Below are 13633 nucleotides of genomic sequence, written 5' to 3'. Positions count from 1 at the left end.
TGTCTCTTCTACATCAACATGTGTCCCCTCTTCTTCATGTCTCCTCTACATCAACATGTGTCCCCTCTTCTTCATGTCTCTTCTACATCAACATGTGTCCCCTCTTCTTCATGTCTCTTCTACATCAACATGTGTCCCCTCTTCTTCATGTCTCTTCTACATCAACATGTGTCCCCTCTTCTTCATGTCTCTTCTACATCAACATGTGTCCCCTCTTCTTCATGTCTCTTCTACATCAACATGTGTCCCCTCTTCTTCATGTCTCTTCTACATCAACATGTGTCCCCTCTTCTTCATGTCTCTTCTACATCAACATGTGTCCCCTCTTCTCCATGTCTCCTCTACATCAACATGTGTCCCCTCTTCTTCATGTCTCTTCTACATCAACATGTGTCCCCTCTTCTTCATGTCTCTTCTACGTCAACATGTGTCCCCTCTTCTCCATGTCTCTTCTACATCAACATGTGTCCCCTCTTCTTCATGTCTCCTCTACATCAACATGTGTCCCCTCTTCTTCATGTCTCCTCTACATCAACATGTGTCCCCTCTTCTTCATGTCTCTTCTACATCAACATGTGTCCCCTCTTCTTCATGTCTCTTCTACATCAACATGTGTCCCCTCTTCTTCGTGTCTCTTCTTCATCAACATGTGTCCCCTCTTCTTCATGTCTCCTCTACATCAACATGTGTCCCCTCTTCTTCATGTCTCCTCTACATCAACATGTGTCCCCTCTTCTTCATGTCTCTTCCACATCAACATGTGTCCCCTCTTCTTCATGTCTCTTCTACATCAACATGTGTCCCCTCTTCTTCATGTCTCCTCTACATCAACATGTGTCCCCTCTTCTTCATGTCTCTTCTACATCAACATGTGTCCCCCTCTTCTTCGTGTCTCTTCTTCATCAACATGTGTCCCCTCTTCTTCATGTCTCTTCTACATCAACATTTGTCCCCTCTCCTCCATGTCTCTTCTACATCAACATGTGTCCCCTCTTCTTCATGTCTCTTCCTTGTCCTCTTCTACATCAACATGTGTCCCCTCTTCTTCATGTCTCTTCTACATAAACATGTGTCCCCTCTTCTTCATGTCTCTTCTACATCAACATGTGTCCCCTCTCCTCCATGTCTCTTCTACATCAACATGTGTCCCCTCTTCTTCATGTCTCTTCTACATCAACATGTGTCCCCTCTTCTTCATGTCTCTTCTACATCAACATGTGTCCCCTCTTCTTCATGTCTCTTCTACATCAACATGTGTCCCCCTCTTCTTCATGTCTCTTCTACATCAACATGCGTCCCCTCTTCTTCATGTCTCTTCTTCATCAACATGTGTCCCTCTTCTTCATGTCTCTTCTACATCACCATGTGTCCCCTCTTCTTCTTCTACATCAACATGCGTCCCCTCTTCTTCATGTCTCTTCTATATCAACATGTGTCCCCTCTTCTTCACGTCTCTTCTACATCAACATGTGTCCCCTCTTCTTCACGTCTCTTCTACATCAACATGTGTCCCCTCTTCTTCATGTCTCTTCTACATCAACATGTGTCCCCTCTTCTTCATGTCTCTTCAACATCACCATGTGTCCCCTCTTCTTCATGTCTCTTCTACATCAACATGTGTCCCCTCTTCTTCATGTCTCTTCAACATCACCATGTGTCCCCTCTTCTCCATGTCTCTTCTACATCAACATGTGTCCCCTCTTCTCCATTTCTCTTCTACATCAACATGTGTCCCCTCTTCTTCATGTCTCTTCTACATCAACATGTGTCCCCTCTTCTCCATGTCTCTTCTACATCAACATGTGTCCCCTCTTCTCCATTTCTCTTCTACATCAACATGTGTCCCCTCTTCTTCATGTCTCTTCTACATCAACATGTGTCCCCTCTTCTTCATGTCTCTTCTACATCAACATGTGTCCCCTCTTCTTCTTGTCTCTTCTACATCAACACGTGTCCCCTCTTCTTCGTGTCTCTTCTACATCAACATGTCCCCTCTGTGGAAAGAGACTCTGAAAGTTTCAGGAACAAAGATTTTCTCTCTTTTTGATCCATTTCTATAAAAACCTGTCTGAAAATGAGCTGATCAGATTTTGGCCACTTTATGATGTCATAACGATGTGTTGTCTTGGTAACCATTAGCTAATCAGTAACCAAGGTAACCCCCCCCCCCCCCTTATCACCTGAATCTCCTCTAGAACTCCATTGAGTTCTTTGTAACCAAGTGTCTCTCAGAGGGGCGTGGGGAGGGGCTCCTTATTTTCATCTAAAGTAACAGACAGAGAATCAGCACTTTGGAAACAGGGCTGAAACAGAGGGGATTATGGGTAATGCTGCAATGATCTGTTTGGTGTTTCAGCCAATCAGAGACAGGCTCTGTATATCTCTGAGACCTGTGATATATTGATGAAGAACAGTGTGATCCTAAAGCAACACTCACCCAGGATAAAGCAAGTCACCTTCATGTCCCCTGGCTTGTTGCTGCTTTATTGAATCCCCAAAACGCAGCAAATATAGAGATTAGGTTCTTAGACTGTTAAAGACCTGAACTTTTGAAAGAACATCCATAACATTCATCTGTTTGCAACTTACACATTATTTATCTAACATATTATATTCCAATGACTTGTATAAAGACTCTCCTTGCACTATTTCTGTTCTATTGTATCTGTGTTATCGTGGTGCCCTGCTGTATCTGTGTTATCGTGGTGCCCTGCTGTATCTGTGTTATCGTGGTGCCCTGCTGTATCTGTGTTATCGTGGTGCCCTGCTGTATCTGTGTTATCGTGGTGCCCTGCTGTATCTGTGTTATCGTGGTGCCCTGCTGTATCTGTGTTATCGTGGTGCCCTGCTGTATCTGTGTTATCGTGGTGCCCTGCTGTATCTGTGTTATCGTGGTGCCCTGCTGTATCTGTGTTATCGTGGTGCCCTGCTGTATCTGTGTTATCGTGGTGCCCTGCTGTATCTGTGTTATCGTGGTGCCCTGCTGTATCTGTGTTATCGTGGTGCCCTGCTGTATCTGTGTTATCGTGGTGCCCTGCTGTATCTGTGTTATCGTGGTGCCCTGCTGTATCTGTGTTATCGTGGTGCCCTGCTGTATCTGTGTTATCGTGGTGCACTGTTGGAGGAGCCGAAGATGACAATAACCGCCTTGAACCTTGGGTATAACACTCTGCTGAGTCTCTCCTTGGTGTGTCCCCAGAGTGCTGGAGCTCTACAAAGAGTTCCCGGAGGAGGCGCTCAGCGTGGCTCTGCATCCGACCGGCCTCTTCGTCCTGGTGGGATTTTCAGACAAACTCCGGCTGATGAACCTGCTCATCGATGACATCCGGACCTTCAAGGAGTTCGCTGTGCGCGGCTGCAGAGAGGTGGGTTATGTCGTGTGTTGGGGAACTATCTTCCGAAGCCCATACCTTTGACCCTATCAGTGGGCGCTCACTGACTTCAGGCTTGCAACCTTTCGCTGCTGTGCTCTCGGTGGTTTGTCTCCCTACATTCAAGATGCAAGGCTTTTATTGTCATGTGTACGTGGTGTAGATATATCGATGGAAATCTGAGGCTCCTCCAACAGTGCAACACAATAAAACAGTAAATACAAATAAAATACAACAGAAATAGTACAAGGAGAGTCTATATACAAGTAATTGGAATATGTAGATCAATAATTGTTATGTCTCGTAAAATCTGTTCAGTTAATGTTTTTAGTTCAGTCTTGTATCCTGTTTTATTTTGTAGTAACCTTTCCTTCTTGTTGCAGATTACTTCACTTCCTCCCTTTGTGTGTTTTCCCTCCACTGTGATTGTCGCCCTAATTGTCTGCACCTGTTCCCCCTTAGCCTGCCTATATATAGATTGTGGCCGTTTCTCACTGTCGAGTACACATGCTGCAGAGCCACTATTGCAAGTATACTGCGTCATGAAGCGGCGCAGAATGCTGGGCATTTAACATGCATTCAAACAGTCCTTCGGCACCACTCGATGACGTAGTATACTTGAAATAGTGGCTCTGCAGCATGTGTACTCGACATTGAGAAACGGCCTCTGTCTCCCTTGTCTTGTTGCCAGTTCATTTCGTCCCATGTGCCTGACTGCCAGCGTGAAGTCCATGTTTCTTCTGCTAAGAGCTAAGAACCGAGTTTTGGAATTGACTTTATCCTTTGCATTTTTGATGCTATGTTCACCTTTTCCTCATAAGAGTTACCTGTTACCGCTACGGAGAGCTCACAGTGCCACTTTTTTCAGTAAAGACTTTCTTTTGTACTTTGTTTGTCGAGTCGTGCTTTTGGGTTCATACTGGTTTGCCTAGCCGTGACAATACCTTGTAAGTGGCAACCAGATTCCTGCCTGTTGGAGTCAGCCGATAGAGGTGTTGTTATAGTGCTTGATCTTGTTCTGCACAATGTTGATTATTCTCTCAGAACCGGCTAAATACATTTATCTGGGGTAGAGATCTTCAGAATTGGTTTGGCAGCCAGTAAGAGACGGTGCAATGTTAATGTTTGTGCTACACTACGGTGATGTTGTTTATATGAATGTATCTTCTAAATGACGAGGCTCTTTGGATAACTGACGATAAGCCATCGGTGTTTTCCATCAAGGTTCCTGCTCTCCTCCAAGCCCCCAGGAAGTGCTCTGTGGAAAATATTCGTTGTGGCCAAACGGCGGTACTACCCTTCCGTATCAGTCGCTGGGCCCGGAAACACTTTTTCCCATTGACTAACATGGGGAAAGAGACGTCTGTAAATCGTTGGATGATTTTTTTTAAACTAAATAAACTACCCGGTATGAACGTTTGTATAGCCCTTATTAAAAACATTCGGTCCTCAAGTTGTAAAATGTGCTCATAACGTTATTCTGAGAGTTATTTTCCTCGGCATTATGAACGCGCATCTAACCCACGGGACCGCGCCGCCCGGCACGTTCATGTTACGTGTTCAGCACTACATGAGTTTTACGTTTCCCCAAGGATGCACAATAAGAACGGATTATGTGATTATGTGAATACTTTCGTGACGTTTCGCTCTCTCAAAAGTTGGGCCATTTTGTCTTCATGCGCCAATGAGCAACTCTCATAGGAATGAACGAGGCCCCGCCTCCCACGCTGTATCCAGTTCTTATTATACGTCCATGCTCTCCTCGTGTCTCTCTGAGTCTCCATTGCTTCAGTCGCTTCCATCACAGTAACGTGTGCAGACACTTTGCACACGTCTGCACAGCCTTCCACTTTAAAGTATAATTCACAGTATTTAACCATCAGTCATTGCCCCAAGTGGTTTGTTTCAAGCTTCCTAGGTTATTTGTATAGTTACATTTGGTGTAAATACTTGTCTTGAGCATCCTTTTTTAAGGGTAAATTATTTCTTAAAAATACTACCTTCCGACCTATTTGCAACTTATTTAGTATTTTAATTGTTTATGTTCGCACCACCAGATACCGAAGCAAATTCCTTGTATGAGTGAACGTACCTGGCAATGAACTTGATTCTGATTCTGACACAGTAAAACCATCTGATGCTCTTTTGGCCTCCTTGTTCACTTTCTCTCTCTCCACGTCTTAGTGCGCCTTCAGTCACGGTGGACACATGTTTGCAGCTGTCAATGGGAACGTCATCCACATCTACTCCGTCACCTCTTTCGAGAACATCCTCAATCTGAAGGGCCACAATGGGAAGGTGAGTCAGGCAGCATGTGGACTGACTTTCTTCAAGTAAGTGTCAACAAATTAATGTTCTGTCTTTTTCTTCATTCAACTCAGTGTAATGGCAATTTAGGTTTTCCAATTACCTTTATTACGCTTTGCATTATTTCACAGGTGAGGGTAGAGAGGGATCTTTATGCAAAACTGAAGATGTTCCTGTTGTTGGATGCAGTTTGGTTTGATATTTAATATAAGAGTTTGTACAATACCAAGGTTGAATCTGCCAGTGAGTTGATGAAGCTGTTCTTCAGCTCTTCCTGTGCCCTTTCCCATGACCTATGACCCTATTTATTCATCCAATCCGGTCCGCCAAGGGTTCAAAATAATACTGCATTATACATCCTAACAAAATAATATAACATGCCAACAATAAACATATGTGGCTCCTACTCTCAGTGAGAAACGTCCCGGGTTAAAGGTCTCCTGTCATGCAAAATGCACTTTTTGATGTCTTTTATACATAGATATGTGTCCCGGTGTGTCAGGAAACAAAACCCTCTCTCTTTTCCTCCGTACCCAAATCTCTAAAACGGGGAACAACGGAGCTGATCCAGATTTGCGTCCGATATGACGTAACATCTGAAATGTGGACCCACGGGCCAATCAGAAACGTTGCTATCAGAAACAATGCCCGACTGTTTTGGACGTAATATGGTCGGTGTTTACATTAGCATCGCTAACACTCAGAGCTAACCTGTGCTGGAGAGCATGTGTGTGAAGAAGCAGGAAGTAGAAAGGAACTCACCTTGTGGTGTAACCGGCAAGAGAGAAAGCCTTTGAGCTCCAGACTGTTTCAGAGAGAATCCTTGATGTGGTTTGGAACATGATGGCATTTAGCTGTATCGCGGGAGAATTCTTATACCCAGAATCAGCGCTTCTCTAACGGGGCTGAAATAGAGGGGTATGAGGGATTTCTAAAATGCATGATCTGTTTGTATTTTGAGCAAAACACTTCATAGACATGTTTTTATATATTTGTATATCTGACACCTATAATATATGCCCAAAGATAGCAGGATAGGAGACCTTTAAGGAAGTCTGAGAAGGAGAATTCATCAGGTCTTGGGAAAAGAGAGTCTGACTGCACCATCAGATGTTATTACGATGCGTGTCTGCTGTGGGAAAACTACATCTCTTTTCTCCAGGTGCGAGGCATCGAGTGGAGTCTGGACGACGGCCGGCTGGTTTCGTGCGGGATGGACGGAGCCGTGTACGAGTGGAACGCTCAGACGGGAAAACGAGAGTCAGAGAGCGTCCTGAAGTCCTGCAGCTACACTGATGTCTCCTTCTCTTCAGACGGAAAGACCATCCTGGCTGTGGGAACGGACCTCACACTGAAGGAGATCCAAGACTGTCAGGTCAGTAAGAACACTCTGCTTTAAAGCCTCTGAGTTTCATCACTTAGAACAGGGGTGTCAAACTCAAGGCCCGGGGGCCACATTCGGCCCGCGACTTCATTTTATGTGGCCCCACAAGAGCTTGCAAAGAATATAATATGTTTATTATACGGTTACATGCTACAGAAGCACGTTACCCATAAACTACATGTCCCACAATGCATCTCAAATATGACTTTTTTCTCAGAATTTGCCTTTTTTTCTTCAAAATATGCATTTTTTCATAGAATTCCTTTTTCTCAGAATTCGATTTTTATTTCAAAATGTCACTTCTATTTCTTTTTTCTCCAGCATTTGGCGTTTCTTTTTAAATCATTTTGGGACATACGCACTGAAGAGACTTGCCCTCGACTTCTGCTTTCAGGCGTAGTTAATTATGAAGTTATTATCCTATCCGATGATAATCCAATGCAGAGGCAATGATGTAATATAATACATTATTTTATATATATGATATATTTATATATGTATTTTTATATAATCTTAAAGTTACAACCGGCCCTTTGAGTGCAACCATAATTCTGATGTGGCCCGCGATGAAATTGAGTTTGACACCCCTGACTTAGAAGGACTGGAAGAGAAAAGAGCTGCCTTTCCTGTAGTGTGTATAGGTTTCTGTGCATGTAAATGGTCTGCAAAGGCTAGAATCCCAAAGTTAGGGGCGGGACATCTCTAAGCGGTTGACCAATCACAACAGAGCCAGCTAACCAATCAGAGCGGACTGGGCTCTGGTTTCAGACAGAGGGTGAAAAGAGTTGCTGCAGCAGTATGAGAAGAGCTTTTTGAACATTAAAGCATGCAGACATGTCCCAGTAGAGACACTACATACTGATATACACCTGGAAATTATCATAATACGTCCTCCTTATTATAATGTTGTTGAGGAGGCAGGTTTTAAGAAGGATACGACCCATTTTTACCAGCATTTTCCAGAGTTTTTCCTACATGTGTCCGCCTAAGCAGAAATTGTCTCATCAGATGTAAATAATCAACAAAATGATCCAACAGCTAAAATGTATCCATTGCCTTTTAATTAGGAAGTAATATCATATATAACGAACACAGTTAAAAGCTCTTGCATTCTCCTTGCACATTTCTCACTGTTAATTATCCTCTATTTGTCCCTCAAGAAAAGTGATATTGTTATTATTTCAATCAGGAAAGACTTAATTTTGTGTTTAAAGAACATTTATTGACACATGCGCCATATGATAAATGTTAAAGGTCTTTGGCGATTAGACCCCGATCCTGAAATCATATATCAAGAGGGACACTATTTCGTTTTTGTATTGTTTTATTATTATTCTTTATTATTTTTACTTTGTATTTATTTAGTTTTTGTTTAGTTTTGTGAGTCTGTACAACACTCTTACATTTTGGCTACATGGTCTGTTTTGGTTATAATTGTGGTTTAAATATTGTCCGCCTTCAAGTGAAGATCAACTTTGTATGGCTTGTCAATTGAAGTACAACAGTAGAGACTAAATGGTAAATGGACTGTACTTATATAGCGCTTTATCCAGTCTTTAAGACCCCTCAAAGCGCTTGACATACGACATGTCGTTCACCCATTCATACAGAGCAGTGTTTCAATCAGGAGAGACGTGATGTATGGAATACATGTGTATTATCGGTCACATTATATAAATGAAACATAATGATGACAGTTTATAACAAGTGAATGAAATGTGTTTTGGCGACTAGGCCCAGGTTTTGTAGGACATCATTCGGGAAGGGAAAGAACCTTTTCCGATGAACCCCCCTGGGTCTAGACCTGGTGGTGGTGATAAGTGGTTAGGTCCGGTTGGAAGGGAGAAGGTTGAGCTTGGCCCTGAGTTGGAAGCAGGAGGCGAAGGGGTGGAGGAGGGTTGCGCGTTGACACCTGGAAGACAGCTGATAGGAAAGGGGAGAGCATATATAGAGGGATTAACAGGTGCGATAATTAGGCTTGTGAATGGAGGGAAGTGATATGTTGGCTAAGGAGTGGCGCTCCCTGTCATCCAGTGGAGGGAGCGAGTATTGCCATGACGAGCAATACGGAGTGTTAGGTCTTCCTGTCTGAACTTGCGCTGAGCTTCATATGTTACTCTAGGGCCTAACATGCATACACACACACACACCGTTGGCCATGCCATCGGGAGCAACTCATGAACTGTTGAACATGTGTAACTGTGGTTCCTATCAATGTACCAAATGTGTCTTCAATACAAATATTTAAAAAAAGAGAACGCCCGTGATGAGCTGATTATACGCAGCTGTGGAGTAAATTAATATATACCCAATCTTCCTGAAAGCACTTGTGCTGAGCTTCATTTTGGACGCATGCTTACAATCAGGCTCCTGGTTGCTATGCTTTTCTACGATCAACGCCCACACACTCATATACAAATAAAGAACTTGCGCTGAGCTTCATTGAGTGTTCCTGTGGTTGTTCAGGTGCTGAGGGAGGTTCCTGCTGATGAGGTCGCTCACACGGCTGTCGCTGTGTCTCACTCCGGCAGAGTCGTGTTCACCGGGACGCCCAGAGGAACCATCAGAGCCGTGAAATACCCGCTTCCTCTGCAGAAAGACTGGATCACATACCAAGCTCACTGTGGCCCCATCACCAAGGTCAGTCTGAGGCTAAATCCATCATCTGTGAATGGGTTTGACCCTTTCTTTGAGAGGTAACCATTTAGAAAAGGTTGATTTACTAACTAGGTGTCTTCAGCAGAGATGGGAAGTAGTGGAGTAGAAATACTTTGTTACTGTACTTAAGTACATTGTTCTGGTATCAGTCCTTTACTCCACTACTTATTTTTCTGACGACTTTTTACATGTTGAACTCAAATACCTGAACTTTCTACTTCTTACATGTTGAACTCAAATACCTGTACTTTCTACTTCTCACATGTTGAACTCAAATACCTGTACTTTCTACTTCTCACATGTTGAACTCAAATACCTGTACTTTCTACTTCTTACATGTTGAACACAAATACCTGTACTTTCTACTTCTTACATGTTGAACTCAAATACCTGTACTTTCTACTTCTTACATGTTGAACTCAAATACCTGTACTTTCTACTTCTTACATGTTGAACCCAAATACCTGTACTTTCTACTTCTCACATGTTGAACTCAAATACCTGTACTTTCTACTTCTTACATGTTGAACTCAAATACCTGTACTTTCTACTTCTCACATGTTGAACTCAAATACCTGTACTTTCTACTTCTTACATGTTGAACTCAAATACCTGTACTTTCTACTTCTTACATGTTGAACCCAAATACCTGTACTTTCTACTTCTCACATATTGAACTCAAATACCTGTACTTTCTACTTCTTACATGTTGAACACAAATACCTGTACTTTCTACTTCTTACATGTTGAACTCAAATACCTGTACTTTCTACTTCTTACATGTTGAACCCAAATACCTGTACTTTCTACTTCTCACATGTTGAACCCACATACCTGTACTTTCTACTTCTTACAAGTTGAACTCAAATACCTGAACTTTCTACTTCTTACATGTTGAACTCAAATACCTGTACTTTCTACTTCTTACATGTTGAACACAAATACCTGTACTTTCTACTTCTTACATGTTGAACTCAAATACCTGTACTTTCTACTTCTCACATGTTGAACTCAAATACCTGTACTTTCTACTTCTTACATGTTGAACTCAAATACCTGTACTTTCTACTTCTTACATGTTGAACACAAATACCTGTACTTTCTACTTCTTACATGTTGAACCCAAATATCTGTACTTTCTACTTCTCACATGTTGAACCCACATACCTGTACTTTCTACTTCTTACAAGTTGAACTCAAATACCTGAACTTTCTACTTCTTACATGTTGAACTCAAATACCTGTACTTTCTACTTCTTACATGTTGAACTCAAATACCTGTACTTTCTACTTCTTACATGTTGAACCCAAATACCTGTACTTTCTACTTCTCACATATTGAACTCAAATACCTGTACTTTCTACTTCTTACATGTTGAACCCAAATACCTGTACTTTCTACTTCTCACATATTGAACTCAAATACCTGTACTTTCTCCTTCTTACATGTTGAACACAAATACCTGTACTTTCTACTTCTTACATGTTGAACTCAAATACCTGAACTTTCTACTTCTTACATGTTGAACTCAAATACCTGTACTTTCTACTTCTTACATGTTGAACACAAATACCTGTACTTTCTACTTCTTACATGTTGAACTCAAATACCTGTACTTTCTACTTCTTACATGTTGAACTCAAATACCTGTACTTTCTACTTCTTACATGTTGAACCCAAATACCTGTACTTTCTACTTCTCACATATTGAACTCAAATACCTGTACTTTCTACTTCTTACATGTTGAACACAAATACCTGTACTTTCTACTTCTTACATGTTGAACTCAAATACCTGTACTTTCTACTTCTTACAAGTTGAACTCAAATACCTGAACTTTCTACTTCTCACATGTTGAACTCAAATACCTGTACTTTCTACTTCTCACATATTGAACTCAAATACCTGTACTTTCTACTTCTCACATGTTGAACTCAAATACCTGTACTTTCTACTTCTTACATGTTGAACTCAAATACCTGTACTTTCTACTTCTTACATGTTGAACTCAAATACCTGTACTTTCTACTTCTTACATGTTGAACTCAAATACCTGTACTTTCTACTTCTTACATGTTGAACTCAAATACCTGTACTTTCTACTTCTTACATGTTGAACACAAATACCTGTACTTTCTACTTCTTACATGTTGAACTCAAATACCTGTACTTTCTACTTCTTACATGTTGAACACAAATACCTGTACTTTCTACTTCTTACATGTTGAACTCAAATACCTGTACTTTCTACTTCTTACATGTTGAACTCAAATACCTGTACTTTCTACTTCTCACATATTGAACTCAAATACCTGTACTTTCTACTTCTTACATGTTGAACCCAAATACCTGTACTTTCTACTTCTTACATGTTGAACTCAAATACCTGAACTTTCTACTTCTTACATGTTGAACTCAAATACCTGTACTTTCTACTTCTTACATGTTGAACACAAATACCTGTACTTTCTACTTCTTACATGTTGAACTCAAATACCTGTACTTTCTACTTCTTACATGTTGAACCCAAATACCTGTACTTTCTACTTCTCACATATTGAACTCAAATACCTGTACTTTCTACTTCTTACATGTTGAACCCAAATACCTGTACTTTCTACTTCTCACATATTGAACTCAAATACCTGTACTTTCTACTTCTTACATGTTGAACTCAAATACCTGAACTTTCTACTTCTTACATGTTGAACTCAAATACCTGTACTTTCTACTTCTTACATGTTGAACACAAATACCTGTACTTTCTACTTCTTACATGTTGAACTCAAATACCTGTACTTTCTACTTCTCACATGTTGAACCCAAATACCTGTACTTTCTACTTCTCACATATTGAACTCAAATACCTGTACTTTCTACTTCTCACATGTTGAACACAAATACCTGTACTTTCTACTTCTTACATGTTGAACCCAAATACCTGTACTTTCTACTTCTCACATGTTGAACTCAAATACCTGAACTTTCTACTTGTTACATGTTGAACTCAAATACCTGAACTTTCTATTTCTTACATGTTGAACTCAAATACCTGTACTTTCTACTTCTTACATGTTGAACTACAAATACCTGTACTTTCTACTTCTTACATGTTGAACTCAAATACCTGTACTTTCTACTTCTTACATGTTGAACCCAAATACCTGTACTTTCTACTTCTCACATATTGAACTCAAATACCTGTACTTTCTACTTCTCACATGTTGAACTCAAATACCTGTACTTTCTACTTCTCACATGTTGAACTCAAATACCTGTACTTTCTACTTCTCACATGTTGAACTCAAATACCTGTACTTTCTACTTGTTACATGTTGAACTCAAATACCTGAACTTTCTACTTCTTACATGTTGAACTCAAATACCTGTACTTTCTACTTCTTACATGTTGAACACAAATACCTGTACTTTCTACTTCTCTCATGTTGAACTCAAATACCTGTACTTTCTACTTCTTACATGTTGAACACAAATACCTGTACTTTCTACTTCTTACATGTTGAACTCAAATACCTGTACTTTCTACTTCTTACATGTTGAACCCAAATACCTGTACTTTCTACTTCTCACATGTTGAACACAAATACCTGTACTTTCTACTTCTCTCATGTTGAACACAAATACCTGTACTTTCTACTTCTCTCATGTTGAACACAAATACCTGTACTTTCTACTTCTTACATGTTGAACATCAAATACCTGTACTTTCTACTTCTTACATGTTGAACTCAAATACCTGTACTTTCTACTTCTTACATGTTGAACACAAATACCTTTACTTCTACTTCTTACATGTTGAACACAAATACCTGTACTTTCTACTTCTCACATATTGAACTCAAATACCTGTACTTTCTACTTCTCACATGTTGAACACAAATACCTGTACT

The 13633-nt window shown here is 40.7% G+C and overlaps 1 protein-coding gene across 2 annotated transcripts in view; it reads left to right on the top strand.

Moving 5' to 3' along the window:
- Positions 1-13633, top strand: part of cfap57 (cilia and flagella associated protein 57) — a 43532-nt gene that overhangs the window by 8018 nt on the left and 21881 nt on the right. For both annotated transcript variants that reach the window (XM_034083953.2, XM_034083952.2), the window contains exons 7-10: positions 3200-3365; positions 5556-5669; positions 6841-7053; positions 9529-9702. In XM_034083953.2, coding sequence (XP_033939844.1) covers positions 3200-3365; positions 5556-5669; positions 6841-7053; positions 9529-9702 — 667 coding nt within the window. The remainder of the gene's footprint in view (positions 1-3199; positions 3366-5555; positions 5670-6840; positions 7054-9528; positions 9703-13633) is intronic.

This window comes from Pseudochaenichthys georgianus, chromosome 5 (assembly GCF_902827115.2).
Source record: "Pseudochaenichthys georgianus chromosome 5, fPseGeo1.2, whole genome shotgun sequence".
In the NCBI taxonomy this organism is placed as follows: Eukaryota; Metazoa; Chordata; class Actinopteri; order Perciformes; family Channichthyidae; genus Pseudochaenichthys; species Pseudochaenichthys georgianus.
Note: the sequence above shows the minus strand (reverse complement) of the source record. Positions and strands in the feature narration are given on the sequence as shown.